The sequence below is a fragment of the Phalacrocorax aristotelis genome, chromosome 1 (assembly GCF_949628215.1).
Source record: "Phalacrocorax aristotelis chromosome 1, bGulAri2.1, whole genome shotgun sequence".
In the NCBI taxonomy this organism is placed as follows: domain Eukaryota; kingdom Metazoa; phylum Chordata; class Aves; order Suliformes; family Phalacrocoracidae; genus Phalacrocorax; species Phalacrocorax aristotelis.
Window position 1 is genome coordinate 131,955,151 of NC_134276.1, and position 25,833 is coordinate 131,980,983.

At 38.1% G+C, this 25,833-nt stretch overlaps 1 protein-coding gene across 2 annotated transcripts in view; it reads right to left on the minus strand.

Moving 5' to 3' along the window:
- The window catches only part of MAN1A2 (mannosidase alpha class 1A member 2), a 143,504-nt gene that overhangs the window by 41,333 nt on the left and 76,338 nt on the right, over positions 1-25,833 (minus strand). For both annotated transcript variants that reach the window (XM_075107946.1, XM_075107949.1), the window contains exons 6-8: positions 12,400-12,494; positions 9,671-9,794; positions 9,175-9,268 (exon numbers count right to left, since the gene is read on the minus strand). In XM_075107946.1, the coding sequence (XP_074964047.1) occupies positions 9,175-9,268; positions 9,671-9,794; positions 12,400-12,494 (313 nt within the window). The remainder of the gene's footprint in view (positions 1-9,174; positions 9,269-9,670; positions 9,795-12,399; positions 12,495-25,833) is intronic.

Genomic DNA, 25,833 nt, shown 5'->3' on the forward strand with positions numbered 1-25,833 from the left:
CTATCTTTAGGAATTATTTATAGACACTCCCTTTCAAATGCATTATTCATATACATATTTAACCTTCCAATAGCACTAGAATCTTTAACACACTAAACAAAGCTTTTATTTGTTTAGCTTTTTCAGCATCTTGCTCAACAGACCAGCAAAACGTCTTAACCTTGCAGACTTACAAAAGCATATTCCCTGTAACGCACAGCTCTGCTGTATTTCATTAAAACAAAGTTTTAAAGATTAACTTGCTCTTGGATCCTAATGAATAATGAAATTTGAATGCAGGCTTTTCTTGGAACAGAGTTAATTACATTTGTACGTGGTTGTAAAGCAGAAGGGCAAGGGGAATTCCCCATCCGAGATTACATAGATTATTTTATATTCAAAACACATGCATGTTCCTAAATACAGAACAAGACAGAATATTTTGGAGAGAAAAATTAAGGACATCTGCCAAGACAGCAAAGAAAATGAAAGAGCAAAGAACCACCCCCACCTCCTCATCTGCAACTGATACATGGATGCCTACTGCTGGAAGTCTAGAAATCACGTATTTTCATTCGTTCGTAACATACTCAACTGAAAGCAGATTCGAAATAAAAAAACCCCACCACAATAAATGCCTGCATCAATCCCCAAACTAATCATCACACAGATCATGTATCTCCAGTTCCATAACTGTCATTCCAACCACAAATCAAAAAAGAAATCTACTTGCTAAATTGAATAAACGTGCAAAGATTAAGCCAGGTTGGCAACAACTACTACAACTATTTTTACAACAAGTAAAATTAATTATTTTAATCCTGCAACATTTCTATTTGAGAGAAAATCTTTTCCTTAACCCAAAGGAGAAGAAAATCCCTGAAGAATTAAATTATTAGAAACTATTACCCACAAGCCCAAATTTAAGGTAGTTATCTGAAAAGTTTTGTAAAATACTTTTTGGAAAATACAGGTCTACCTAACACAATTCCCTCCACTGCCTTTTAGGTAACGGATGTTTTGCCAGGACTTCACATTATATTTCACAATTTGATTTCTCACAACTCCTGACATTGCCGGTTTCTTAGTGTTGCCTATAGCATGTGGGGGTATTAACAGACGTAATTTACAGAATCACAGGTTGTAAGGGACCTCAGGGATCATCTAGTCCAACCTTAAATTTAAGAGACTACTTCTGCTAAACAAGGCACCTAGTAAATAAACATACAACGTAAGGGTGGGGGCAAGAAAATGCAAAGTACTTTCATATTTAAAGGAGAACGCTAGCAGCTTCAGCTGGCAAAAACAGGAATTTTCCAACACTAGCATCTTTCTCACTACCCATAACTAGACTATCAACCTGTCAAATTTATGCTACGATTATATATTTTAATCGGAAATATTTATTTGCGATCTTTCAAAACACTGTTTCATTCTTCAGTATTATTCACCTCCCTTTGCAGTCTGCAGGGGTTTTAATCTTAGAGGTGGATATAAAGACTAAGAGAATTGGTTTCTTCCTTAATTTTAACAGTGAAAGTCCTGATAACAAGCATTCAAATAGTGATTTATTTATCAATTTCTGCAGCTCCTTTAAAAGTTTGCATTCAAGAGAGACACTTTTCCTATATATTAGATAGAGCTCACACTCCCAGGACAGTATCCTTCAGCTGATACGCTGATTATTCTCAGTATTAGCATTCTGATGCATGGGGATACACTGAGTGTGAGAGCACCTTCTTCATCTAGTTATGTGGGTAAGGACCATTCAGTATAAAAGAAATAACAAATGACAAGGCAACTGGTAAATTAAATACACAGACATTAAGGAGCGGGTGGTAACAGACAATAACACAGACCAAAACTCTTCAGCTACTGACTGATAGGCCGTTAAAGGAATTACTCAGCCACAGCCCCAGCGAGCCAACCTGAGCTTTATCACTGATAAGAAGGGGGGAAACAAGATTGTCACCAGCATTATGAGGTATTTGAGGGGACTTGTAGGACTGTGCAAAATGTATATATGGGACAGCAGAAAGGTCCTGTGGCTTTAGATAAAGCTTACTGTGGGCTACTTAGGGACACAGGGAGGTAAAAGGAAGGATCAGGATGGCTTGGGAAGGAACAAGCAAGGGAAAAATGTGAGAGGAGGCAAGTTAAAAGGACCTGGTTGCACGTAAACAGGCTGCCAATCAACACACTTGTCTGCCTGAGCCCTGCACCCTACCAGCACCAACTGCCTTATCTTATTATTAAACCTTATAGTTTTTGCATGTAATCCATAAAAGGTATAAACATCAGCAGCTGGAGAAGAGGCCATGGGTCACAGAGCCTGTAGGTCTAGGTGGCAGCACCTGGAGAGACTAGCGTGCAAGAGAGGTCTGGGCGCCAGTGACTGGAGGTACTGGGATGCATGTTGCAAGGTCAGCGTGCCAGCAACTAGAGAAAGGGGCTGCAGGTCACAGGGGCTGGCAGGTCCAGGTGGCAGTGGCTGGAGAAAAGACAGTGCATCACAGGGCCCTAGTTCTGTGTGTCTTCAACTGGAAACACCCGCATATGTTTGTTCTTCCCAGTGAATTTAATCCCAAGTGCATGTGCATATGTGGAATCCATCAGCAAATTTCAAGCTGGAGGAGCTGGTGTGTAGGAGACTTGCATCTGAAAAGACCTAGCTCTGAGCCAATGGCTACATAAGGGGTCCAGGTTTCAAGCACAGGTATTAGGTAGACTGAGAGCCTTTGCTAACATTTGAAGGATCTGTGAGTGTGAGGGTGCTTGTGAAGAGTGTGCAAGTACATGCATCTATTTGACAGCGAACAGGAAGAGGAAGAGCAAGACCTGGCTACCTGTTTTATGTTTTATTTGAGTTGTGGCAACACTATGTGTGGGTGCTACAAGGGCAGTGCCGTCAGTGGCAGTGCCTGTGTGGGTAGCCACATTAGCGTCCTCTTCGAGTACATGCACACCTCTCTAGGATATGTCCTCAGCCTCACTACTGGCCAAACCTGCAAATGGGAACAGGAACAGCCACATACACTGTACTGGGATGGAGAGACCTGTACTTGGCTGGGCTTCAATAGCTGGGAAGGAGGAATCCCCAGGTCTTGGAGTCTGCTAGATGCAGCGATGCTCTTAACATCTTTAACAAAGTGCTTTACAAACATTTAGATCAAATTTATTTTCAATTTTCCTTTACATACTGACAAATAAATATAGACAGATGGTGCTATGTATTTGAAACAATGTCATATCGCAAATGAAAATAGATAGGGTGTATTACTCATGGCTTGTCTATTACCTGCAAGAGTTTAAATGAAGCAGTTCAGTTAATTACCTAGCTCAGCCCAAGAGCATTAGACTAAAACCAGCTGCACACGCAGGCATAAAAATTTAGGAATATTCACCCAATGTTTGCACTGATTTAATGACAGTAATTTAAAATTGTTTTTATTGCTTCTCCTACATGTGAAAATGGCACCATTTTAACAGAAGTGTAAATCTAATCCAATTAAATTAAATCCATAGAAGCCTTCTCTAAATAGTATTTTAAAATTGAAAGTGCTTGGTTTGGTTTAATTTAAGCATTTGCTGTTGAAAATGAAAGACTACCTGAAGAAAGTGAAATATGCACATCCACGAAAGCATTTGCTTTGGTTTATTTCAAGGCTAGTCTACAGCACAAACAACTGGGAAGCAGATCATATACATTTCTCCCATTCAGCCACCTTGGTTGTGCCTCTACTTACTCTCTAGTAATAGATGCAGGGAACTGCAAGAAAGTGAGAACATCACCTAAAGGTGCTAAAGGCAGTGAGTGTAACAAGGCAGGCTAAATACCTGTATGAAGCCTCTTATTTATCTTTAGAGGATCGTAATCACTTTGTGCATGAAAAACAGCATTTGAATTTAGTGCATTAAACACATATACACAGACCAATATCACATTGTTGGCAAGTCCCTGTAAATGTGCTGACAGAGTACCCCTCACCAGGCTTTCAACTTAGTCCACTTGCAAATCATACTAACAGGGCTTGTTTTCAGCAAGGAGACGTGAACAAAGCACGGTAGAATAGACTGCAGTCTCAATGTTCATCACACCAGCATTTAGCAATGGTAATTTCAGTATCTGCTATTACATTCCTAATAGGAACGCTCAGCTCGTGCACCATAAATTCACATACCAGCTTACTCTACAGTAACTTATTATTGTGCTCACATATCACCAAGGTGCAATAAACACAGAAGGTTAACATAGAAGAGAGATCTCTGGTTATTTTCTTGCATATGGAAGCCATATATAGTCTAAAAACCAATTTCAGTTAATCTGAAAGCAACTTTCTTACATAACCAAGCCAGGTAACTCCATAGGTAGTCCAACTGCAGGAAGTGAGATGTGAAACCAGAGTGATTTAAGTTCCCCTTCAATAACATCATTACTTGTAGGAGATGTTGGAACCAGATGAAATGCAATAATTCGTTCTTGATATTTTAAAGTAGAAAGGAAGAAACGTGCAAACAAGTGGTATGTCCTGACTTGGGAATAACATGCAGATTGCCATTTTCTTTGTTATTGCTGTTCTAGTTGGTATTCTCATCTAACCTGTTTGCAAATGCAAACTAGAATTAAATTTTCTCAACATATTTTCATTTTTTTAAAAATAATTTTTCTTCAGTACAAATTAATTTCTATAATTCTGAAATCTCTTGCTTTTAATCAAAATTCTAGTAATTATATCTGTTTAGGAGGCAAATTCATATTCATAAAAATGTAAACACTAAAGACATGGCTATAGATTAATGGCACACTATATGACTCTACTCATCTCTCCAATTTGTTAAGAACCTGGGAGCCACGGTCACATCCTTCTTTATAAAAAAACCATCATTACTAATTGACTGATACGTTACTTCACTGATTATACCTTTTTAGGCATTTGTAACAGAAACAACTGGTAATGGGTTTGAATGAAAATGCATGTCTTTGTAAGCACCAGCAGAAGCAGCAGAACAAGGAGTGAAAAAAACAGTCTGTACATCCCGGGCCATGTCCCCAGAACATTGTTCCCTAGCAGTGAAATAGCATGCCATGCTGTTTATATCAAGATCAAAAGGGCTGCACTCTGATAAATCAAACCACAACAGGAATGACTCATTAGACCCTGCATCCTAACATCAGAAGGATGGCGATAAGGTTGCAGCATATTACATACACCATTCCCCTTCCCCTAACTCAAGGAGAGAACAGATCACATACATATATTTTAAGCATACATTTAAATGAGGAAAAACAGACAAGCCACAGCAACGTGGCCTAAGATCCATGGAGGCTAAAGACAGGAATATTCTGAGGCATAGAAAAACCCCATAATAATTGCTGATCCCTGAAAGGCCTGAAAGATCTGTCCAAAAACTAGCTCATCATTATCATTCAAGAATCCTAGACATATAAAGAGGACAGCATAGCAGTATCCCTTTTTCTCTGAGTCCAGAAAACTTGGACACATCTTAATAACTATGAGTACAAGTGAACTAAACTTATGAGAAAAGTGAGTAGGTGAAAGTCAGCTGGCTTAATGACTCTGTAAAGAAATATCACCTTCCCCTTCCATAAGGCCTAGCACTGAATTTTATTACTCTAATTTCCTAACACCAGCAGCTGAGATATAATCTTAATGTTTGCGAATTATATCCAGTTCATACAGGGTTCTGATGGACAACATGACATTTAGATTATGCAAAATTTGAGATTCAAAAAAATAAAGGTGGTATGTTATGAGACCTTACATGTGCAAAAAAGTGACTTATATGGCAGCATAAATCACTGCACACCTCTCTGGAGCAAAGAGGAAGAAGGAAGGAAAAATTTCTAAATGGGGTATTTTAAAGGCACATCAGTTGCTCACACTAATATTTAATACTTGGGATTGCAAGTCAAATAAAGTAGATGCAATCCTTGGAGGTTTTGGGGTTTTTTTGTATCTTTTGTTTGTTTGTTTTTATTTTTGTTAAAAACACAACAAGAGGATGTGCCTAGGCTCCTGATACCTCTAACGTATAAAAATACCACATCAAGTGTCAAGGTAGAAGGTACCAAGAATTTTCCACAAAATTCTTGTTGCAAGTAGAGATACATCCAGCTTACAGTCCTATGGGAGCACACCAAAGCCACAGAAAATGTTTGAGACTTCTCTCTTCTTCCACAAATCTATCTTGCAATAGGAATGGTCTTTAAGTATTCAAGTTTACCTATCAGCCTGTTAGAACAAAACTAAACAAACAACACAGAAGTATATCTTTTTTCTTTTATTCATATAAAATCTTTTTCTTAAAAAAAAAAAAATTATAAGGTAAAGACGAAACATAACTACCAAGAAAAATTGACCTGAATGGATTCTTCCATTACATATTTTAATACTCTCTGGATAATCATCTGGTAGTAATAAAATTAATTAGTCTGACTGCTATGTGCACATCACTGGTATTTTTATTACTTTGAATAAAGGTACCCACCACTAGAATATAGTCACTCCTAGGACGCCAGGTATAGAAAGAGAAAATAAACCCACTACTAGAATGATGCTATAATGCTGCTAAATCCCGTATTTCTTCAACAGTGTATATGTATGTATTTCTGTAGATTTATTTTACTTATTTCACACCCCTCATGACCTAGTTGGAACACTGTACAGATTAACAGAAAACCTAACTAGAGTTAAGCCAAAAAAGTCTGAGGAGGGGAAAAAAATGTTAAAAGGAAGAAAAAAAAAAAAAGAACCCAGAAAGGTCAGAGTCAAGAGTTACATGTATCTATGCAAATAGAGAGTTCTGAAATAATTCTCAGAAACTATCTGGAGAAAGTACTTTGTACAAGATAAGATGCATCAAACTAAAGGTCACAGCAAAGACGAAAAGGGCAGCTTTCCCAGAAGCTGAAAGAAGAAAAGTTATGCTTTGGTACTCTTCCCATTGTCTCAGTCTTCCCAGTACTAAGGTACATAACAAGCCAAACACAATGCTCTTTGAAATTACCTTCTGAGGAGGACATAAAAGCCTCACCTGCCCTTAATACTAACAATGTGACTCAAGTCTGTAACAGTATTGCGGACTCTGACGCGAGTCCTCTAGTGACCTGAGATGCAGTGCGTGAAGGCGCTGCCCTTATTTAACTGACTTCTGCTGTGATGCAGGATGCAACCTCTTCAGAATAATCAGAAGAAAAATTCCTGTGTAAGCCTCAGCTGGTCCAGCTCATATGTCCAGTGTTTCAGTACATGTGTAGCTTTTACTGTAGCTTCTTAAATTTCTACAAATATAATCACTGAGGAGTGATCTATCAGGGATACAGCAAAGAGAGTTTCTCATCATTTGTGGCAGGAAAAACAGAATTAGGGATACTTGCTTTCTTGTCCCCACAAAACTTTTCAAGATAGGTTTAGAAATGCTTGTTGCATTGGAGATATCTTAGAAACACTATGAGAACATCTGTATCTGCCCTTGGAAGCTTATTTGCTCAGAAAAACCCCAACAAAAACCAAAAACAAACCCTGAAAAACAACCCCCCTAAAAAAGCCAAAACAAAACCAAAACCCAACCAACCAAACCCCCCCCCCCCCCCCAAACATCGAAAACCAAAACCCAAAACCAAATTAAAAAAACCCCCAAAACCCATACACCACCAAATCTGGGGAAATAAGTCTGTGGTTAATGATCAGCACAGAAAATTGAAGGCTTTATAAAGTTGTATCTCTTTTTATCCGATGAACTTAAGTCTCAGCCTGTAGTCCTAAACTTTAGTCCCAAAAGTATTATCTTTCAAAATTCATTTAAATGGTACGTTTGAGCTCAAACTCCTGAAAAGTTAAAATTTTCACTGTATGTTTATTCTCAGTGACCAGGTTTAATTTCTTCCCAAGAGCTGCTAATTCTGAGCATTATTATTACAGCTGACAAAAAGCCTCTAAACAATCCTGGTGATTTGGCACATTAGACTACTTTTGATAAAAGTAGCAGGAACAATTGGTTAAGAATAGAAAAAAGCAATAGAAAATATTTCAGAACAATGTAAAACTGTCTTTTGAACAAATAATTGGTGAATATTTGTATTTGCTCACTTTCTTTTTTCTGAATGCATTGTTAAACCTAAATTTATCTGAAGAATTTATCTATCAATCCATGTGTCAGTCTCAGAATGTGTCACTATTCACTCAAAGATATCAGACACTTTGGAGAGAATTTTGGCCTTAACGATCAGATTAGACAACTCTCTTCACAGTCACTGCAGTGACAGCTGCATTCATTTTCCTCATATACCAGACTCAAAGCCAGAAGCAAATTCTCAGTTTGCAAGCCAGAACATGTTCTCCTGGATATTTACAGCCAACCGCTGAAATCCCCAAAACCTGTCAATGATGTCAAACAGGACAGAAATAGACCATCTTGCTTGTTTTTCCTAAATAAACTTGCATTCATAAAAAAATAGGAACAGAAACCTTGAAGAAAAAGAATTCTCTTTTATTACTCCCACTATGAAAGCACTAAACCACTCAACTTTTCTTGGAAGAACCACTTCAAGAAAAAGAATCATACTTGTGTCTCCATCTTTTGTGTTTTATCTCTCTATTTACATTGTTGCAACAAGATTTTTTTTCTTTTCGTTCCAACACTGTTGTTTTTTTTCTTAAATGGGGGACACATTGATAACAGCACAATTCATCATGCCATTTCACATGCCACTAGGTAGAAGAATGATGTTTGTAAATGTCAGTCCCTAACACCTGGTAAAGTAGCTCAAATTTAACCATCACAAACATGCATTACTTCTACGTTAGCTTACAGTAATCCACTTACCAGATGGTTTGCAAAACAAAACCAGGAACAAAATCAAAATGAGGACGTTATTTTCAGCCTCATTCTTCATTACAGCAGATTTTATTGACTGGTAAAACTAAGGATAAGCATAAGATTTGGTACAAAGCTGCTTTCAGAAAGTACCACAAAAATCGAGCTACCTGACTTCAGAGAGAGTGATAGGCAAAAATTGGTTTCAGCAGATCTCAAGTCTAAATAATCCCTCTGCATTGCATGTTTTCAAGCAATGCTGTTCATGCCCTACAGAAAAAATTTTCTGATACCCAACTCAGCAACAAAATAAGAAGCAGATCTTTAAGAAGGAATGAATAAAATAAGAATACTTACGCTGACCCCACCGGCCCGTTCTTGGATTCAAATAATTTGGATAAAGTCCATTAGGACGATCCATTTTTTGAAGTAACTTCCGAATGTGCATGACCTAAATTAAATCAAGAATCAGGATCACCACTAGCAACGTTCATCTGCTCTCTGCACATTTAATTTTTTTTTTGTTAGCAGTAAGTTTTCTTAACCTGAATGCAGAAGCTTTCTTGAGGGCTTCCTGCAGGTTAGTACATTTTGCTTTTAAAGGACTGCTCACATAAATATGTTTAAAAATTATAATTTTTAAATGTATGCTGAAACAAATAAGAAAGCTTTTGTTGTCATAAATTTCTATTTGGAAAAGTCACCTATTTGGTAACAGAAATACAAGTATGAAAAAATTTACCTGCTACCAAGAATGCAAATAGAATGTAATACAGAAAGTACTTCCCCTTTAATGCAATTTATGATGAAGCACTGTAAAAGACACTTTTAAAAAACTGACTTTGAGACCCACCTTGTTGTAGTATACAGGGTCCCCTGTCAAATAGCTGAGGTGGACAAATTCCATGTGCAGAGTACCAAACTCAGCGAGGATGCTGCTGCCAGCAGAAGCCCAGCCCCAGTTTCGTCCCACACCACTGAATTCCATCAAATATGCATTAAAAAGGGGGAAAAGAACAAAAAATTCAGAATTACTGAGCACAGTACTAGTAACAACCACCACAGTAAATTAAACAAGTAACAGAAAAATATTAACCTATACTCAAGATTATAGGAGTTGTGGTTTGATTGGTTGGTCGGTTCATTGGTTGGGTGTTTTTGATAAAAAGGTACCATAACCTCATCAACAAAAAGTCCTGTGACTAAAAGATACAATATCTTCATGTCACAGAAATATCATGTCCTAACATGGGCCCAATCTTGGTTGTTGTTTATTCACTGCATGTTCCTAAGAACAAGAATCAAAAGCATTTATCAGACGAGATGAGTATACTTCCGAAGGTGGCAGCGTTCACTTCCTTGTTCTGCCAAACATCTGTGGTGTTCCCTATACTTGTGTGGGATGTGCGTCAGGTCAATATTAGGCTCTCGAGCAGGATGGGAGTGGGCCCTATCTGCGCCTACACAGGAAAACAGTATGTTTGCTGTAGGCAGAATAGTATGAGTTCCTCAGGCTCACAAAGAATCAACAGAAAGTATCACAGACCACATGACTTTTGCACCCTAAGAGATACCGTATTGCTAAGTCCTAACTCCTAAGTTACCTCTACTTTAATCTAACTCGGGAGTTTTCACCATCTTCCAGGAATGGGTCTTTTAATTTCTTAAGTTAACTATGTTTTCCTGGAGATAACTGAAATCTTTTATGAGAAGAAGTAGAAGTAATCAGTAGGAGTACAATCAGTTAGGAACGTCTTCTTACTTATTTTTAAAATTATAAATTAAAAAGAGGAAATGTAAAGGAAAAATGTTGGTTATGGAGCACTATTTGTAGCTCTGACCCGAGGCAGAAAACCACCTTTTAAAACACAGTAACCACTGTTTAGAAAGTGTAGAGAGAAAATCATAGCTTGTCTTGGGGGGATTTTTTGTACACCTATCATAAAAAGATAAAATTAAGTGCTTCATTATGAATAAAAAAAGCTAATAAAACACAAGTCATTAGTTTTCCAAATATTTCTTTCAGGTCTTGTCTTTCACTGCAATCTCAGCCTCATGACAAGTGTTCTCATATATGCCTGCTGCTGTCACTGCCCCCTGCCATGGCAGCCACTGTATTTTCTGCAGTGGGTTCTGTACACTACCAAGAGGGTGACACAGTAAATGCATAAACAGCGGCATGCAGGAAATTTCTGGCGCTCCAATCCTTTCCCCTGTCCGGTCCTGCCTTCCTGACTGTGCTCTGATACCTGACCTACGCGATAGGCCTCCATGTTTTACTGATAAGTATCCATGTCTCTATTGCTTGCAGCTTCTTAAACCTTGCCATCTAGGTTGCTCAAGCCAGTGAACCAGACACCTGTGCTTCCTGAGGATTACGACTATCTGGACCATTCAAACATACTGGAATCACAGTGCAGGCTTGGGCTAAACAAAGCAAAAATAAAATTAAAAAACCCAACTTATGCAGAGAGGAACTTCAAGCCATATGAAACTGCAGAAAGAACACAAGACTGAGGAAACCATAAAGCCATGTAGAAAGTGTGTGGGGAAATTTAATGCAACAATACTAATTGCACAGAGGTCAAATAAATGGGGAAAGTGCAGCATAGGCAAAGCGCACAAAACCAGGCACAGGCGGTGAGGCCCTGCGCCAACAGAAGGGTGAACCACAGCTCCATGGTCTTCACCCAAGAAGGAACACCAAAGTCAGGATTGTTTCCTATCACAAAAAGGCACATAAGGCTAACGCTCTCGAAGTAGTCTTAAACCTCTTCAGTCTAACAAAGCACAACAAGCATCTCTCCTAAGTGGAAAACAATTTAAAACATCTCAAAAATTCTCTGCTATTTACTATCCCAAATTGCTTAGGTGTACACATGATCCAGACGTGCAACCTAATTCAGCTACTGTTTAAAAACTTAATAAAATTTTTTAAAATGCCTTGCATCAAAAACACTCGAAATCTGAGCGAAATACCAGCATTGAACAAGCAATACAAAATAAATAAGGCAAGGCAATTCTCTTCCACCAGGCAATGCAGGCTATTTAAGTTCATTGTCTGGCCTGAACAGCAATTGAAAGGAGCCTCTCCGTCTCTACAGACCATAGTGGATTTCAGTACACTAGCCTTTATACCTAAGCTGAACCGTAAAATTAGTATCTTCAGAGTCCCAGCATCTCCTCAAACATCGTGACTCTGCTGAAGGTTACACACAGCTCACACAACACACAAAACCCAGTAAATTTCAACCATAGCCAACAAACAATTTTCTTCAATGATTAAAGAACCAACAATTAAGCTTTAAGGGAAACACATGGCAAAATACACTGGGCATGTTCCAACAGCATGTTGAATTCTTATTGCAGAATCAGAAGAAAAAAAGTCATGGTCACTGTTTCTTGCAGTTAATGAGGTAGAATGCTCTGAACTCTATTAAAATTATTCTCAAGTGTCAGTAATGCCCATTTATCTGCACCTTCTACAGTTCCAGTACTAAGAAAAACTAACACATGACATTACTAATTTTAAATTGGAAGGAGCAGGAGGAACACGCTTCCCCACAAAAGAAAATTCATTACCTTTTCAGATTCACCATTGCCCATGGTATACCAGTAGGTGTGTTGAAGGCTGGAAGAAGTTTTCCTGCCAGTTGGACTGCTTTGATCTTGAAAACCTAAGATAGTAGGATCAATTGCAAATAGTTACAAAGTCTGATTTATTGCCAAGAACTATAAAGACTGAAATTTCCTTGCCCCACCCACCTCTTTGTATTAGAAAAGCTGTACATTGTAAAAAAAACACGTTAACTTACCATTTATTTTTCACTTGTTCACTTTATAAGTTTCACTAAGATTTGAACATGAAAAGAAAACTTGTAATTTTCATTTCTCTCCTTCCACGCTCTCCAGCAATAGTGCTTAGGCTCCTGTCAAAGAGGAATATAAATTCTCCTCCCACCTCCCTCCACGAATATTAGGAATTTCAACTACTTTCTGAAGCAGTCTTTAAACCATACTTTATATTTTGAAGTTTAAATCAAGAGACAACTCCCCTGGCACCTATACAAGTATTTTAACTTCTATAAATTTCCAATCTCTTTTTAACAATATATATAAATAGTGCAGACAGAATTCCTATTCTTTTATGAACATTATCTATGCAAAACCATATATACATGCAGTTCCTGTAGCTTTTCCTCATTGATAATGCATAAGGAAAAATAATTTTAGGCTTAATCTTCCCTCTCAAGTCTGATTACTCATAGACATTACTGACAGGACAAAATCTCTTGCATTTCTACTGCTGTTCCTACTTACTTTTGGAACATAAATCTGTAATAGCCTTATTCAGAGCCTGACGTTTATTACTTAAATGAGCAACCAGGAGAAAGTTCCTTCTAAGCCTATAGGGAGCATCTTTTCCAAGAAGGCATATGTGGTAGATCTCCAAGACGTAAAACTGTTTTTACTAGCTAGTTGCTAGAATACATTTTTAATTAACTCATTGTCAGTACTCAGTACATTTGTGCAAAAGTATCCTCTTAATTTGGAGATAACATTATTCATCAGTTTGAAGCACTGCACTAGCACTTAAGATGAAGAGCTACTACCATGCCCCAAAATACGTTATGCAACATGGGCATACTAGAGAAACGTTATCATTGACTACCTGACAAATACTCTGTAATCGAGAGAAATAAGAGCCTTAAGAAGGACTACAAGACAGCTCTGCTGGAAGTAAAAAGGATTTCTCCCTTTTGTAAAGTCTACAGGAGGAAAACTGAAGAGATGCTTGCTGGAGATGCATGCTGAAAAACAAGCAATCAAGAACATCCTCATTTTGATATGAAGGTGGGAAAAGATCAATATCTTAATATTGGAAGAGATGACTAGTGAGACATGAAATAAAACAGAAAAGAACATTAAAGATGACATCTAATTGTATTTGATGCAGTGGAGGATGGAGAGATGGAGGTGGATCTGAAAGCAATGAGCCAGGAAAAAGAACTTTTACAGGAGGACTCAAAATGAATTGTAAGATGGGATATGTCTAAATTGAAAAAGAGGATACCTCAGAATATGATTTGATAAAATTGTGAAGTAACAGAGGCAATACGGCTTGAACGATTTTTGGCAAAGATACTGACAAGTGACAGTCTTTGAGAGTGTATGCAGAAATTTAGCAGTAAAATTCAGGTAACATTTGACCTTGAATAAAGAACCAAGTCAAAAGAGGAAGGCATTTTATAAATAAGAGGTATAATACAGGTTGAGTCTATGGTAATTGGGGAAAAAGAAACCCTGAAGAGAACTAAAAGCTCTGTCTTGGCCCAGTTACATATAAACTACCTGATTTGCATCGATAAATACACGTCAAAAATTCATGCTGAACTTTTAGATTTTTAAGTAGCAGATGGGTCAAGACCAGATAAAACTACCTATAGGGAGTAAAGGGAGTTCCTCTACAGTGCAGATAAGCTTCAACACCTAATCCAAAACAGAATGAGGACTTCCAGTTAAATGGTACATAGTTCAGAAAGACATTTGTGGCGTGAATTGGTTTAGCTCTTGGATTGTGCACCCTCTGAAAGTGCTACGCATCGCCGTCTTATTCATTACTAAAAGATATTGAAATGCTAAGCTAAGAATAATCAATGGGAGAACATCCCTAGAAACATCCTCACTAAAATACTCCTAGTGGCTAATTATTTACATGCCACTATCCAGATTTTAATCAATTTGAAATGTACTATGATGATTTGGGGAACCAACTATAGTATTGGAAGCAGTTTTTAGTAAGAGTATATGAAGCGTTGAGCTGATCTAAATGTGCATGAATCTAGACAAGGGCAGTTAAAGCAACACAGTCATTGTGCCACCCGTTTTAGCATGGGATCAAAGCAGAGCATCACGGTGGCAGCAGTAACTGCTAGTTAGACAACCATGTTAGAATAGGGTAGACTATTTCAGTTGGAAAGGATCACAATTGTCTAGTCCAACTGTCAATGTTAGCTGCGCCTGCGAAAACTTGCGGTGATTAGAGACACCCTCCCGTCACCTCTGTTAGCCTGAGGACTCTACATACCACTGATTTAGCATCAGAAAGTAAAACTCTACATCTATATCCCTCTCATGCAAGACTGAATCCAAGGAAACACTTTAAAAAAAAAAATCAGCTAATGCCTTTACTTTCTATTACTGCTTTACTTTCTATTACTGGCATCTCAGTCCTATCTCACTGCTGCTTCTGGATAACAAAACCACCTGGTGCATGATACAGTGTTTACCTATGCAGACTGGAGTAAGAACTGAGACACAGCTGCATAGGTTTTTTATCAAAGTGACCAGAAGAGGGTATTTGGAGAGATGTAGGGAAAAGAAAAATATAACAAGTGGTGCTGGATGAGATGCTGTTTATGGGAGACTGTAGATGTGATAAGAGTGCTCTGCTGAGCTCATTAAAGTGACTTCTTTTAGTAAGTTTCAGACTTACTGTAAGAGTAACATTAAATGCCCCAGGCTCTAGCTTTTAAATAATGTGCTGGCATCAGACAATATGGTTACTTATAGTAAGTTGTTGTGGCTTTTTTGTTTTGGTGTTTTTTGTTTTTTTTTTAAACAGGTTGAACTGATAGATTCTATTTCAGCCTTGGCAGTTCCCTGTTGACAGGCAATGCATTTCAAGAAACACACAGTCAAGAAGAACAGAGAAACAAACAAAAAAAATGAATGGGTGCTTTGAAAATAGAGCTCATTAGGAAACAGTAAAAGAATTTGGGTTATTTAGTCCAGAGAAAAGATGTTCAAGAGAGGACAAGATAATGACTTTTCAGTACATAAAAGGCTAATACAATGAAAAGGAAATAATTCTTCTGTGGACGTGGAGAATAGAAAATAGAGCAAGAGAAAGTAAGCCAGTTTTTAGGGAAAAGTTGATAATAAGAGTAACTAATAGTGAAACATGACTGGCTGCTGCATAATCAGCACTACAGCTTTCAAAAATGCACTGCACGACATCTGCAACTACAAAAACTGACACAATTCAACTCTGCCAGGGAATGGAAGAAAAACTGAGAACTACACAGCTTTCTTACCGCTCTTCCAGCCACACTGCCAATTATTCAAATGGCTTGTGCACTTTCCATACATGTAAGAGGAAAGTGTTTTGTCTCTCTTAGGACCTTGTACCTAACTCTTTAGGCCCATACAGCACCTTTGTAATTAGTGCTTAAATCATGGAGGCCATCCATCTCCAAGTTTCTTTCCTAGCACAGGCTCCAAGTATAGGACCCTGTAACATCCTATTTTTAAGATGCAAAAATACTGTTCTAGGTAAACATGTATTAATCCCAGAGTAGCTGTCCTGTCCATTCTCAAGATACAGACAATTTTTCAGAAAAGTTTCAGAAGCCACCATAGACTTGGAGAAGTATTTCTGTTTTACACAGTAAAATCTAATACATTAAATCCATCAATTTACGTGGCCTTTGGTAGGCTAATGCTTCTTTCTGCAAATGCTGTAAAGCAATGGAAGGACTTCCCCCCCCCCCCATCAGAAACAAATCAAGTTGTTTACAGCTAGAAGGGGAGAGAGTGAAAATTAGCAAAAAAAAGAAGCAGAACCTAAACCCCAAATCAGATAAGTGGATCCCTCATTAAGATTAAAACATCAATCAGTATCTACAAACTAGTGTGTACAGCAGACCAGCTGTGAGCCTGAATCATTTTCATCCATTAAATTGATGCTTAACATATCAAACCAGCCACCCACCCCACAATATGAAAGCTTGTTCCTGAGCCTATTAATCCAAGTAAGGCCAAAACAGTCAGCAGAAAAGGCCTTAACGATTAAGACAATTCTTCAAAAGCCTTATTGATGTACCCAGAGACTGAACTGAGATGCACTGCTGAAACTCTTAGACAACTATATTATGCTAATACTGTTGTAAGGTGTTCCCTTCCAGCACTATGAATGGCAAACAGCCTCAAATGGCCTCTGTTCCTAACTCTGAGGGGGATTATATATGTTTTATACAAATAATCTTTCATTTATGTGCACAGAATCATTCTCTTTAAACAGTAATAAATGCCAGACTTTTGCTTAATCTGATAGTTACTAACTAGTGAGTATCCATGGTCATGCAATGGGGCTGGTTCTGAAGGTTTGATAACTTGATCCTCAAAAAAATATCAGACAAAGTAGATATACTGCACAAGTTCCCAAAAATGTAGTTCTCTCTCCATCAGTGCTACTATTACTACCAAATCCTGAACATGTTTTCTTTGAACATTAAGCACAAAGACGATGAAGCAGACCTGTCTAGTTAATGAATGCATATTAAAAAACAGCATCTGACAGCAATACTATACGCAGACCCTTGAGGAAAACGTTTGGTATTTCTTGGCCCAGTCTAAAATAGTTATCTTTTTACCTTCAGTGTTCAGTCTGCAGTAGTGAACTCTTCCTCACCCTTTTGTGGCTAACCACCCATTTAAAGCTCAACTTGTCAGATAAGACTTTCTGCATGAGCAGAGATAGAGGCTCATGGTGTGATTTACTGCTGAAAAAATCAAGATAAGCACCATTGTCACACAAAGGGATAACTAGCTTAATAAGCACTGCTGTTTTGTAGCCTATTTATACATAAGCCTTACTGCATAGGATGATGTCTGCGTACCAGATGAATAGCTGTAAGTCCCAACACACTTTCCCACTTCAAGATTGGGAACTCCTTGGTTTTACAGTGTTCCTAGGGCATTCCCCACTGAAAGTGCAGGCCATCCTGCTACCAAGAAATGGATATATCACTCCCTCTTTACATATTTGCTTCTAATAAATTCCATGCATTTAATTACAAAAGCATCTGTGAGATGAGGAGGATGCAATAAGATTCTGCTAACATTTCAGCTATCATAGTATAAATTGAGAGTGGGAGAGCACTTCAGCTATATTTTATAAACGTTAGAGTGATGATTGAAGAGGTATGTCACAAGCAGAATTGGTCCTCGAGAATGTAAATCCATGTTCAGGTGAGATTTTGCAAGGCAGCTACAAACTACACCACCTATAGTAGTGAAATAATGTAAATTACAGCACATGTAAATACACAGCATCTCTTCAGCATTGTAGGTCTCTTGAGTCATAGCAGATATTCAAGGAAGGAATATTTGCAGATACTGTAAAATGCAATGCCATAGCTAAGGTACTTCTGCTGCCTTTGGTGAGCTGTAATGATTACCGAAGTACTTAATGAACAACACTTAGCATTTCTAAAAGACTGAAAGTCTTTAAACAAGAGAAGACTTATCCTGCAAAGGGATGCTCGCTGAGTTTATATTACTATTTCTTAGACAGAAAATAAAAACTAATAAGGAAATGAAAAATCTAAACCCATCTCCAGCAGTCTAAGATCAGAGTTAAAAAACAGGAATCAACTTGAACATCTACTATGGTGTCAACTTAAAATGACTATAGTGTCAACTGGCTCTTCTTTCTTTACCTCCTCCCTTCAGATATTTGTACACTTTGATGAGATGCCCCCTGAGCCTTCCCTTCTCCAGGCTGAACAGTCCCAGCTCTTTCAGCCTTTCCTCAGGTGACAGGTGGTCCAGTCCCTTAACCATCTTTGTGGTCCTTCACTGGGCTCTCTGCATATGTCCATACGTGTCTCGTGCTGGGGAGCCCAGAACTGAACACATCACTCCATGTGTGGCCGCACCAGTGCTGAATAAAAGAGAAGGATCACCTCCTTTGACCCTGCTGGCAACGCTCCTCCTAATGCAGCCTGGGACACCATTCACTTTCTCTGCAGCAAGGGCATGTTGCTGGTTCACACTCAACTTAGCATCCACCACTTTTCTGCAAAGCTGCTTTCCAGATTGTTGGTCTCCAGCATGCGTTGGCACAGGTAATTGTTCTTTCCCAGGTGCAGGAGGTTGCACTTGCCCTCACTGAACTGCAACGAGGTTCCTGTCAGCCCATTTCTCCAGCCTGATGAGGTCCCTCTGGGTGGCAGGACAATGCTTTAGTGTATCAACCACTCCTCCCAGTTCTGTGTCATCAGCAAACTTACTGAAGATGCACGCTCTGCCTCATCACCCAGATCATTAATGAAGACATTGAACAGGATTGGACCCAGTATCTATAAGTGGGGTACACCACTAGTTATTGGCCTCCAACTACATTTTGCATCACTGATCACCACCCTCCGGGCCCAGCCGTTCAGCCAGTTTTTAATCCACCTCACTATCTGCTCACCCAGTCCATAGTTCACCAGCTTCTTTGTGAGCTTCTTTGTGGGAGACAGTGCTGAAAGCCTTACTGAAATCCAGGTGGATAATATCCACTGTCCTCTCCATTTCCCAAGCCAGTCACTTCATCATAGATTTTCAGGGTTGGTTGACCATGACTTCCCCTTTGCCAATCCACGATGGCTACTCCCAATCACCTTGTCACTCATGGACCAGCGAATAGTTTTCCAAGATCAGTTGCTCCATCACTTTTCCAGGGATAGAGGTAAGGCTGACCACTGGCCTATAGTTCCTTAGGTCCTCCTTCTTCCCCTTTTTGAAGGTAGGAGTGATCTAAGGGTGATGCCATTCATCTTGTGCATTAGTTTTGGTGCCCAATGATAGTCATTTAAACCTTACCCTTTTAAGCTACTACACTTCTGTAAGGCACGCAGCTATTACATGCAGAAGATTTACACAGGCAGAGAGAAAGAAACTGGGCTTAACTCCTTAATTCTAACAGCCTTCAGAATTTTAAAACACTGACAAATTCACCCTGCCAGAAGTCCAGGACCAGTTACATCTGTGCATGCAACTGTTGCTGCAGAGTCCTCCTGTGCAGTGAGAATTCTGGTCTCTCAAGAAAGACAGGATAAAGCAGATAGTACTTCATCCATAAATATTACATAACTTGCTGATTTATTCATTTCATGAGCCAATAAATGCTTCATGAAATGTTCCTTCTTTCAAAAAGAAAACAACCCTAAACAAAAAAACTATTACCAATTCAGCAAACTCAGAAAGTCAATATTTATGAACATTTATGAACAATTATGACTGCCTCCTCCCGCACCCATTCTGATCCAGGCCTCTCTTCCCTTTAAGGCTTATGAAGTAAAACCAGTTTTGGTTGGTTTTTTTTTTGTTTGTTTGTTTGGTTTTTGTTGTTGTTGTTGTTGTTGTTTTTTCACTAAAAGAAAAATGCCTTTGTAAAGAGATTTTTCGAAAACTCCCTTAGCTTTCAAAACATGCAGACTAGGCTGACATTGTCTTTAGCCAGTAACACCACACATGAGACTTCTACAAATATTTTCATGAAAGAAAAATCACACTGGATACCTCCCTGAAATACACGCTTTTGTTAACAATTTGAAAGAATGGCAGGAAGGCAAGAAAGGCCACCCAGTTTCAGATAATGCATAAAATTAGGTAATGTAACAGTTGCCTCTGATGTACAAATCATGACTTCACACACCTAGCTATCCTTAGTATCTCTGTCTGGAGATTCAGAGATTCAGCTTATAAAACATTTCTAATGCAATGTATCAGAATCATCCTGACTTCAAGGAAAAAGCTGCAACTGCGCTCTGCACTCTACTTCTGAAACAAAAAGCTCAGTAAAGCCCACAGGGTTGTAGAGGTCCATTCATACACCCAAGTTTCCAGATCTCCTTTTTCCTAGAAGCTTTAGACTGTTCTGAGATAAAAATAAAAGGACATTTTCTTTAGAATACTGAACACAGGGACAGGTAAAAGACTGGAAAAAAGACAACAAGAAGCTACCTCATCCTATCAACAAATATGGATGGTCTGGACAACCTAGGAAAACTATCTTAGTGGTAGTTCCTAAGTTAGAGTTGTACTGAAAAGCATTAAAATGCCTGTCTGATCATATTGTTCAACCACAATTTCCAGTCTACAAATCAGCAGAAAAATAAACAGAAAAATACTTAAGCTGCATCCATTAAATGCAGATAAGACAGATATCTGCCTGACTACAACTTTCCCTTTTACAAATAACAATTACATGTTCAAATGCTGCTTCCTTGATACAAGATAATAAATACTATGGTGGTTTTCTACCACCCGCAGGTAAAGATTTGCTGACAGAATTCTTAAGTGATACTATCTTTATCTTTTAGTAAAGTTTTCCAAAGCTGCTTTCCTGGACAACAGACGTGATGAATCTAGTTACTGTTGACTGAGGCATCTTAGGATCTAATGAAATATTCATTGGTTTCACACTATTGATATTTTTGAAAAATGAGAAAGTTTGTGCATATATTAGCTTACTAGAAATATTTGAAGTTTTTGCTCTAGAAGATCTAAACGTAAAAATCTGGCATGCACTGGACATCCAGCTAATCACATTTAAGCTTACTGGCACTGGCTAATAATACCTGAATTAAACTGCATAATTTCCATTCACTTTAATAGCTGTATCAGCTTCTTTGGCATGGGTTTCATGCATATCTGAGTAGAAAAGTTACACGTTCTCCATTTTTAAATGGCCTTAAAATCTGAGGCACTTTACACCAGTCAGCCAACATCACAGATCACTTAAAATTCAGAATAAATGCAATCAAAATCTGGCATGTAAATGCCTCCTTGATCTGATCATTCCAGGAAGATAATATACACTGTTCCTTGTTCTGCCTAACTGAGCCAAAAAACATGGCAGTTTGGAGTTAGTTTTCTCTTCTATTATTATTATTATTAGAAAGTTGCTTTCAACCCAGGCCATTTTTGTGCTTTATCTTTCCTTCTTTCCTATCTCTGACTCCTTCACTGTAGGTTTCCCTACACAAACAGTATTAACCTGCCCAATTAGTTAGCTTTGTAAATAAATTGTCTCAGGACTAGAAGCAACAATCTTGAATTTGCACAACCTACCAAACACAGTCACTCATGCCTAAGCATGCTTCGAAGTTGTAAGTGGGTTTTTAAAAGACTCTCCTTTCAGGTGATTTCTTCTTGCTGAGGGCTACTGTAGCACAGGGAATCAGATGTGAGAGCTCAGACAATGTCTGGCATCTAGCTTAAAAGCACTAGTCGCTGGCAGCAAGAAGGTAGATTGGCTTAGAAAGCCTGGAAAAAAGGCGACAGAGAAATAGAAGGAGAAAATGTGAACAACCATCAGGAAACCAAACAAAAGAGCCATCAAGAGACAGAAGATCAGTACAGAGCTTTGCCAGGAGGGAAGCAAAACTGGTAAAAGATAAGGCTTCTAGACCACCACCCTCTTATAAGGTGAAGTGCCAGGGAGAAGCTGTTAAAAGAAGAGAACATGAATAGGAGCTGAAGGGATGAAACAAAAGGCATCAGAAGGAAGGACAGGGAATCAATGGAGGGCGAAAGCAGACAAGACATAACCAGGGACCACAGAGGGAGTGCCAAGAGTGTAGTTGTAGAGGAACAAGAGCATGAGGAACATCTTGGGGAATCTGCCGGGGAAGAATGCTTTCTTATCTCCTGAATATATTCTTCAGACCTAGAATTGACCATAATATATCGCCTCTCAACATGCCTTTGTAGCCAAACACACCCAGGCAAAGTAAATGGTAAAAATGAATCTTGGTGGTTTGTTTTTTCTGTGGGTTGGTTTTTTTTCTTTTTTTTTTTTAATTATTCAGTGATTCTGGTAAGTATTTTGCTGCTACCGGTTCTACTGAGTTGAGTAACATGCTGCATTATGTTCCTGAAGGTCCCAACCCAACTGACAATACGGTCTCTCTGTGGTTTTTAAGAAAAATGTGTATTAGGAATGCTAAGAAATTGTTCTGAAGTCAAATAATTAAGCTGTTTGTGCTATACTTACAAGTCTTATGAGAATCCTTTTCATGCAATAAAAATTATCTACCTTCTCTGATTATTAATCTCTCAACACTGGCTTTTTTTGGTAACATATGCTCCTAATGCGCTCTCCACTTATGTCAAGTATCTCCTTAATTTCCCATATATTTTTCTCTTCCATGTCATCTTTTTTTATGCTTCAGCTCTGTGCTTACATTGTATCAATTTCTACTTTCACGGTTATTCCTGTCTCTTGAATGTGCTGCCAGGCTTTCCATTTTAAATTAATCTTGATTTCCCCTTTAGACTTTGCCAGAAATGACTCAGTCCCCCTTCTGTATTTGCTTTTACAAAAAAGTTAAACAGAGATGAAATTACGTATTGTTTCACACTATGTGCACTCATTAAACACACAGCCTCTCTCTTCTCATTGGTATGATGTAACAGATTACAATGCAAAAACCACATTCTAGAAAAAAAATATTTTTTTTAAATACATAGTGTCAGGTGCAACACATTTCATTACATTGTACCTGAAGAAAGTGAATAAAGAGTGTTTTGTGTGGTTTTTTTGAATGTATGAACTAGCTTGTTTTCACAGATTTACAGACATATTTAGCTTACCTACAGTTCTGACACAAAATTAGTTGGCAAACATAAGCTATGAGTAATGAATTAGTAAGCAGCAAATCTTCACAGTTGCATAAATTCTGCAAGGCACTTAAGAAAACCAGACATTTATTTTGAAAAATGGTAAGATAAACACTCTCAACTCCTGCAGCATAATTTCTAGATCCTAGGACCAGAAATATGACAAAAATTTTATTCTTCATACCATACAAACAAAAATCAAAAAAGCCCAACAAAGCAACAATTTGATCTGCTGTATAAAACATAGTTACCAAGCCACCTTTGTGTTTCTGTCATTAAGTAATATTAAAGTGAAACATTTCTTCCAGAGGCATATCTGGACTGAATCATGTACAACATACTATTAATGTCTCCAGGATGCATAATTATCAGTCCTCTATCTTTTCGTGGTTTTATTACACTTCTGCCCCTTTTTACACATCCTTTTAAGACCACCAACTCTTAAAACCAAGATGTTTACAGCATACCAACAGTGACCCTTTATTAATGACTTAAACAGAAATAAATTCCTCCCCATATTCAAAACTCCTATTTATAAATCCAAATGCTCATAGGTCTTTTGCCACAGGATTTCATTTCAAAAGTTCAAACTGAGCCGCTTGCCTTTTGTGAGTTCCACATCTCTTGAAGCCACAGCTACTCAAAACATATTCCCTTGTTCTGTTCCCATGTTGGTCTGGCCAACATGGGTTGTTGTTTTTTTCTTAGAACTTAAAGCATACCTCTACACCTTTGGCAGCATTAAAGTGGACTTACAGGCCCTGACAACGAATTAATTAATTTTCTCTGGAGTTTTCTATTTACTTGCCATTTCAAAATGAGCAAATATACAGTCAGCTGTAAATTCTTATTTTTTATTGCCAAATCACTACTGTACTGATGATCTCTTATCATCAGTATATATACATATCAGTATATATCATCATCTCATAGAATTATCTGAATTTCTGGGATGGGGAGGGGGACTGAAATCAGACCTACTGGTTCACAGATACCTACGTCATCTTAAATGACCTTTCCTGAACATGGACATAGTTGTGTTCTCCTGGTTTAGGCACTTATGCGCAATTTTATATTTTGCATTAAAAAATGAATGCTAACAGGCTAGAGAGCTTCTTGTTCATTTCTTTAAAGATTTGTCAGCTCATTTTCCAATTAAAAAATGGTAATCCAGTAATACTGCAGACAGCTTAGCATCTTCTTGATCCCTAGACTAGAAGAGTTCACTATCTTTATCATGTGATAAGTGAAAACATCATTAGAGGCAACATGATTTTGCTAGTGTTTTTGCTAGTTTTCACTGGTTTCGCTTAGCAGTTTTTTGCAGCATTCATGGCATTTGTCTCTCACAATACCTGTTCTTGTCTAAACAGATTTTAACATTCAAACTCCTTTTTAAGAGGGAAACATAATAGTACTGAATGAAAACAAGTTCCAAAAGGCAAAACCAGCCAAAGATGTCTGGTTTTAAAGTGCTACCATGTCTGGAGTTGAATTTTTTTGTTTTATTTTAAAGTGAAAAAAATCCTACTGGAAGAACTGTGTTTTCAGTTTACAAAAAAGAATGCCATACTTCCTCTCTGGAATAGATCAAGCATGAAAACCCTCAGTGCAGACACTAATGTAGGAGGAAAGACGACAGGAAAATGCAGTGGGTAGAAATTAGTGTATTACTCTGTCAAGAGTAATGCCAATAAATGAATGTCTGGAAAAATAACAAGCAAGATACTGTGCTTGCTGTCACTGGTGCCCATCAGCACAAAACTAATAGTCGTCAGGAGATACATGGCATGTGAGCAGTTACAAATGATCTATTCTTTCTTAGCTTGCACAGCCCTCTCCAGGAACATGACCAAAGAGTGAGTTTTAAGAGTGGCTTTTACTGCATAGTTATTGTATTTTCTACTGTTAAAACAGCTTGTCCTTTATTTCCACCAGTTTAAAGCATATTATACCAACAGGCAAACCTATTTCCAATCAGACTTAGAGGGTACAAAATTGCAATTAAGTCAGTCTTCCCATCCTTTCTTCTTCTTCAGGTGCCATGTGGTACTAAGATGCAGCAATAAATTGGGCTAAATGTCATTTGCCAGTCAAGAAAACATTTAGTACAAGCCTGGTAAACAGAAACTGCACAAGGATTACAATCTGCACTGCAGCAAGCAGTGGCAATGCCCCAATATGTGATGATGCTTTAAATCTCAAGAAAAAAAATATTTTTTTTCAGGCTGTGTCCTGTTAGGGACCGGTGAGCTGTCACAACCACTTATGAATAAGCAGCTCATCTCCTGGCAACAAACTGAAATCTCACCTTTACGGAATAGGCGTACACAATGCTGTTATCTCTTCAGAGATTTTAAACCTCTGAAAACTTAATTTAGATAAACCCGTCCATAGGCACAGTCAAGACTTCTGTGAAGAGTTCACAAAATATATTGTCTTGCTTACTAAGACCTATACTTTATATATTTAGGTCAGTTATTGGGGATTTCCACTGGCATATATAACATAATTTTACTAAGGAGTCTTCCTGAACAGAAGAAATGCTACCTGTCAGTT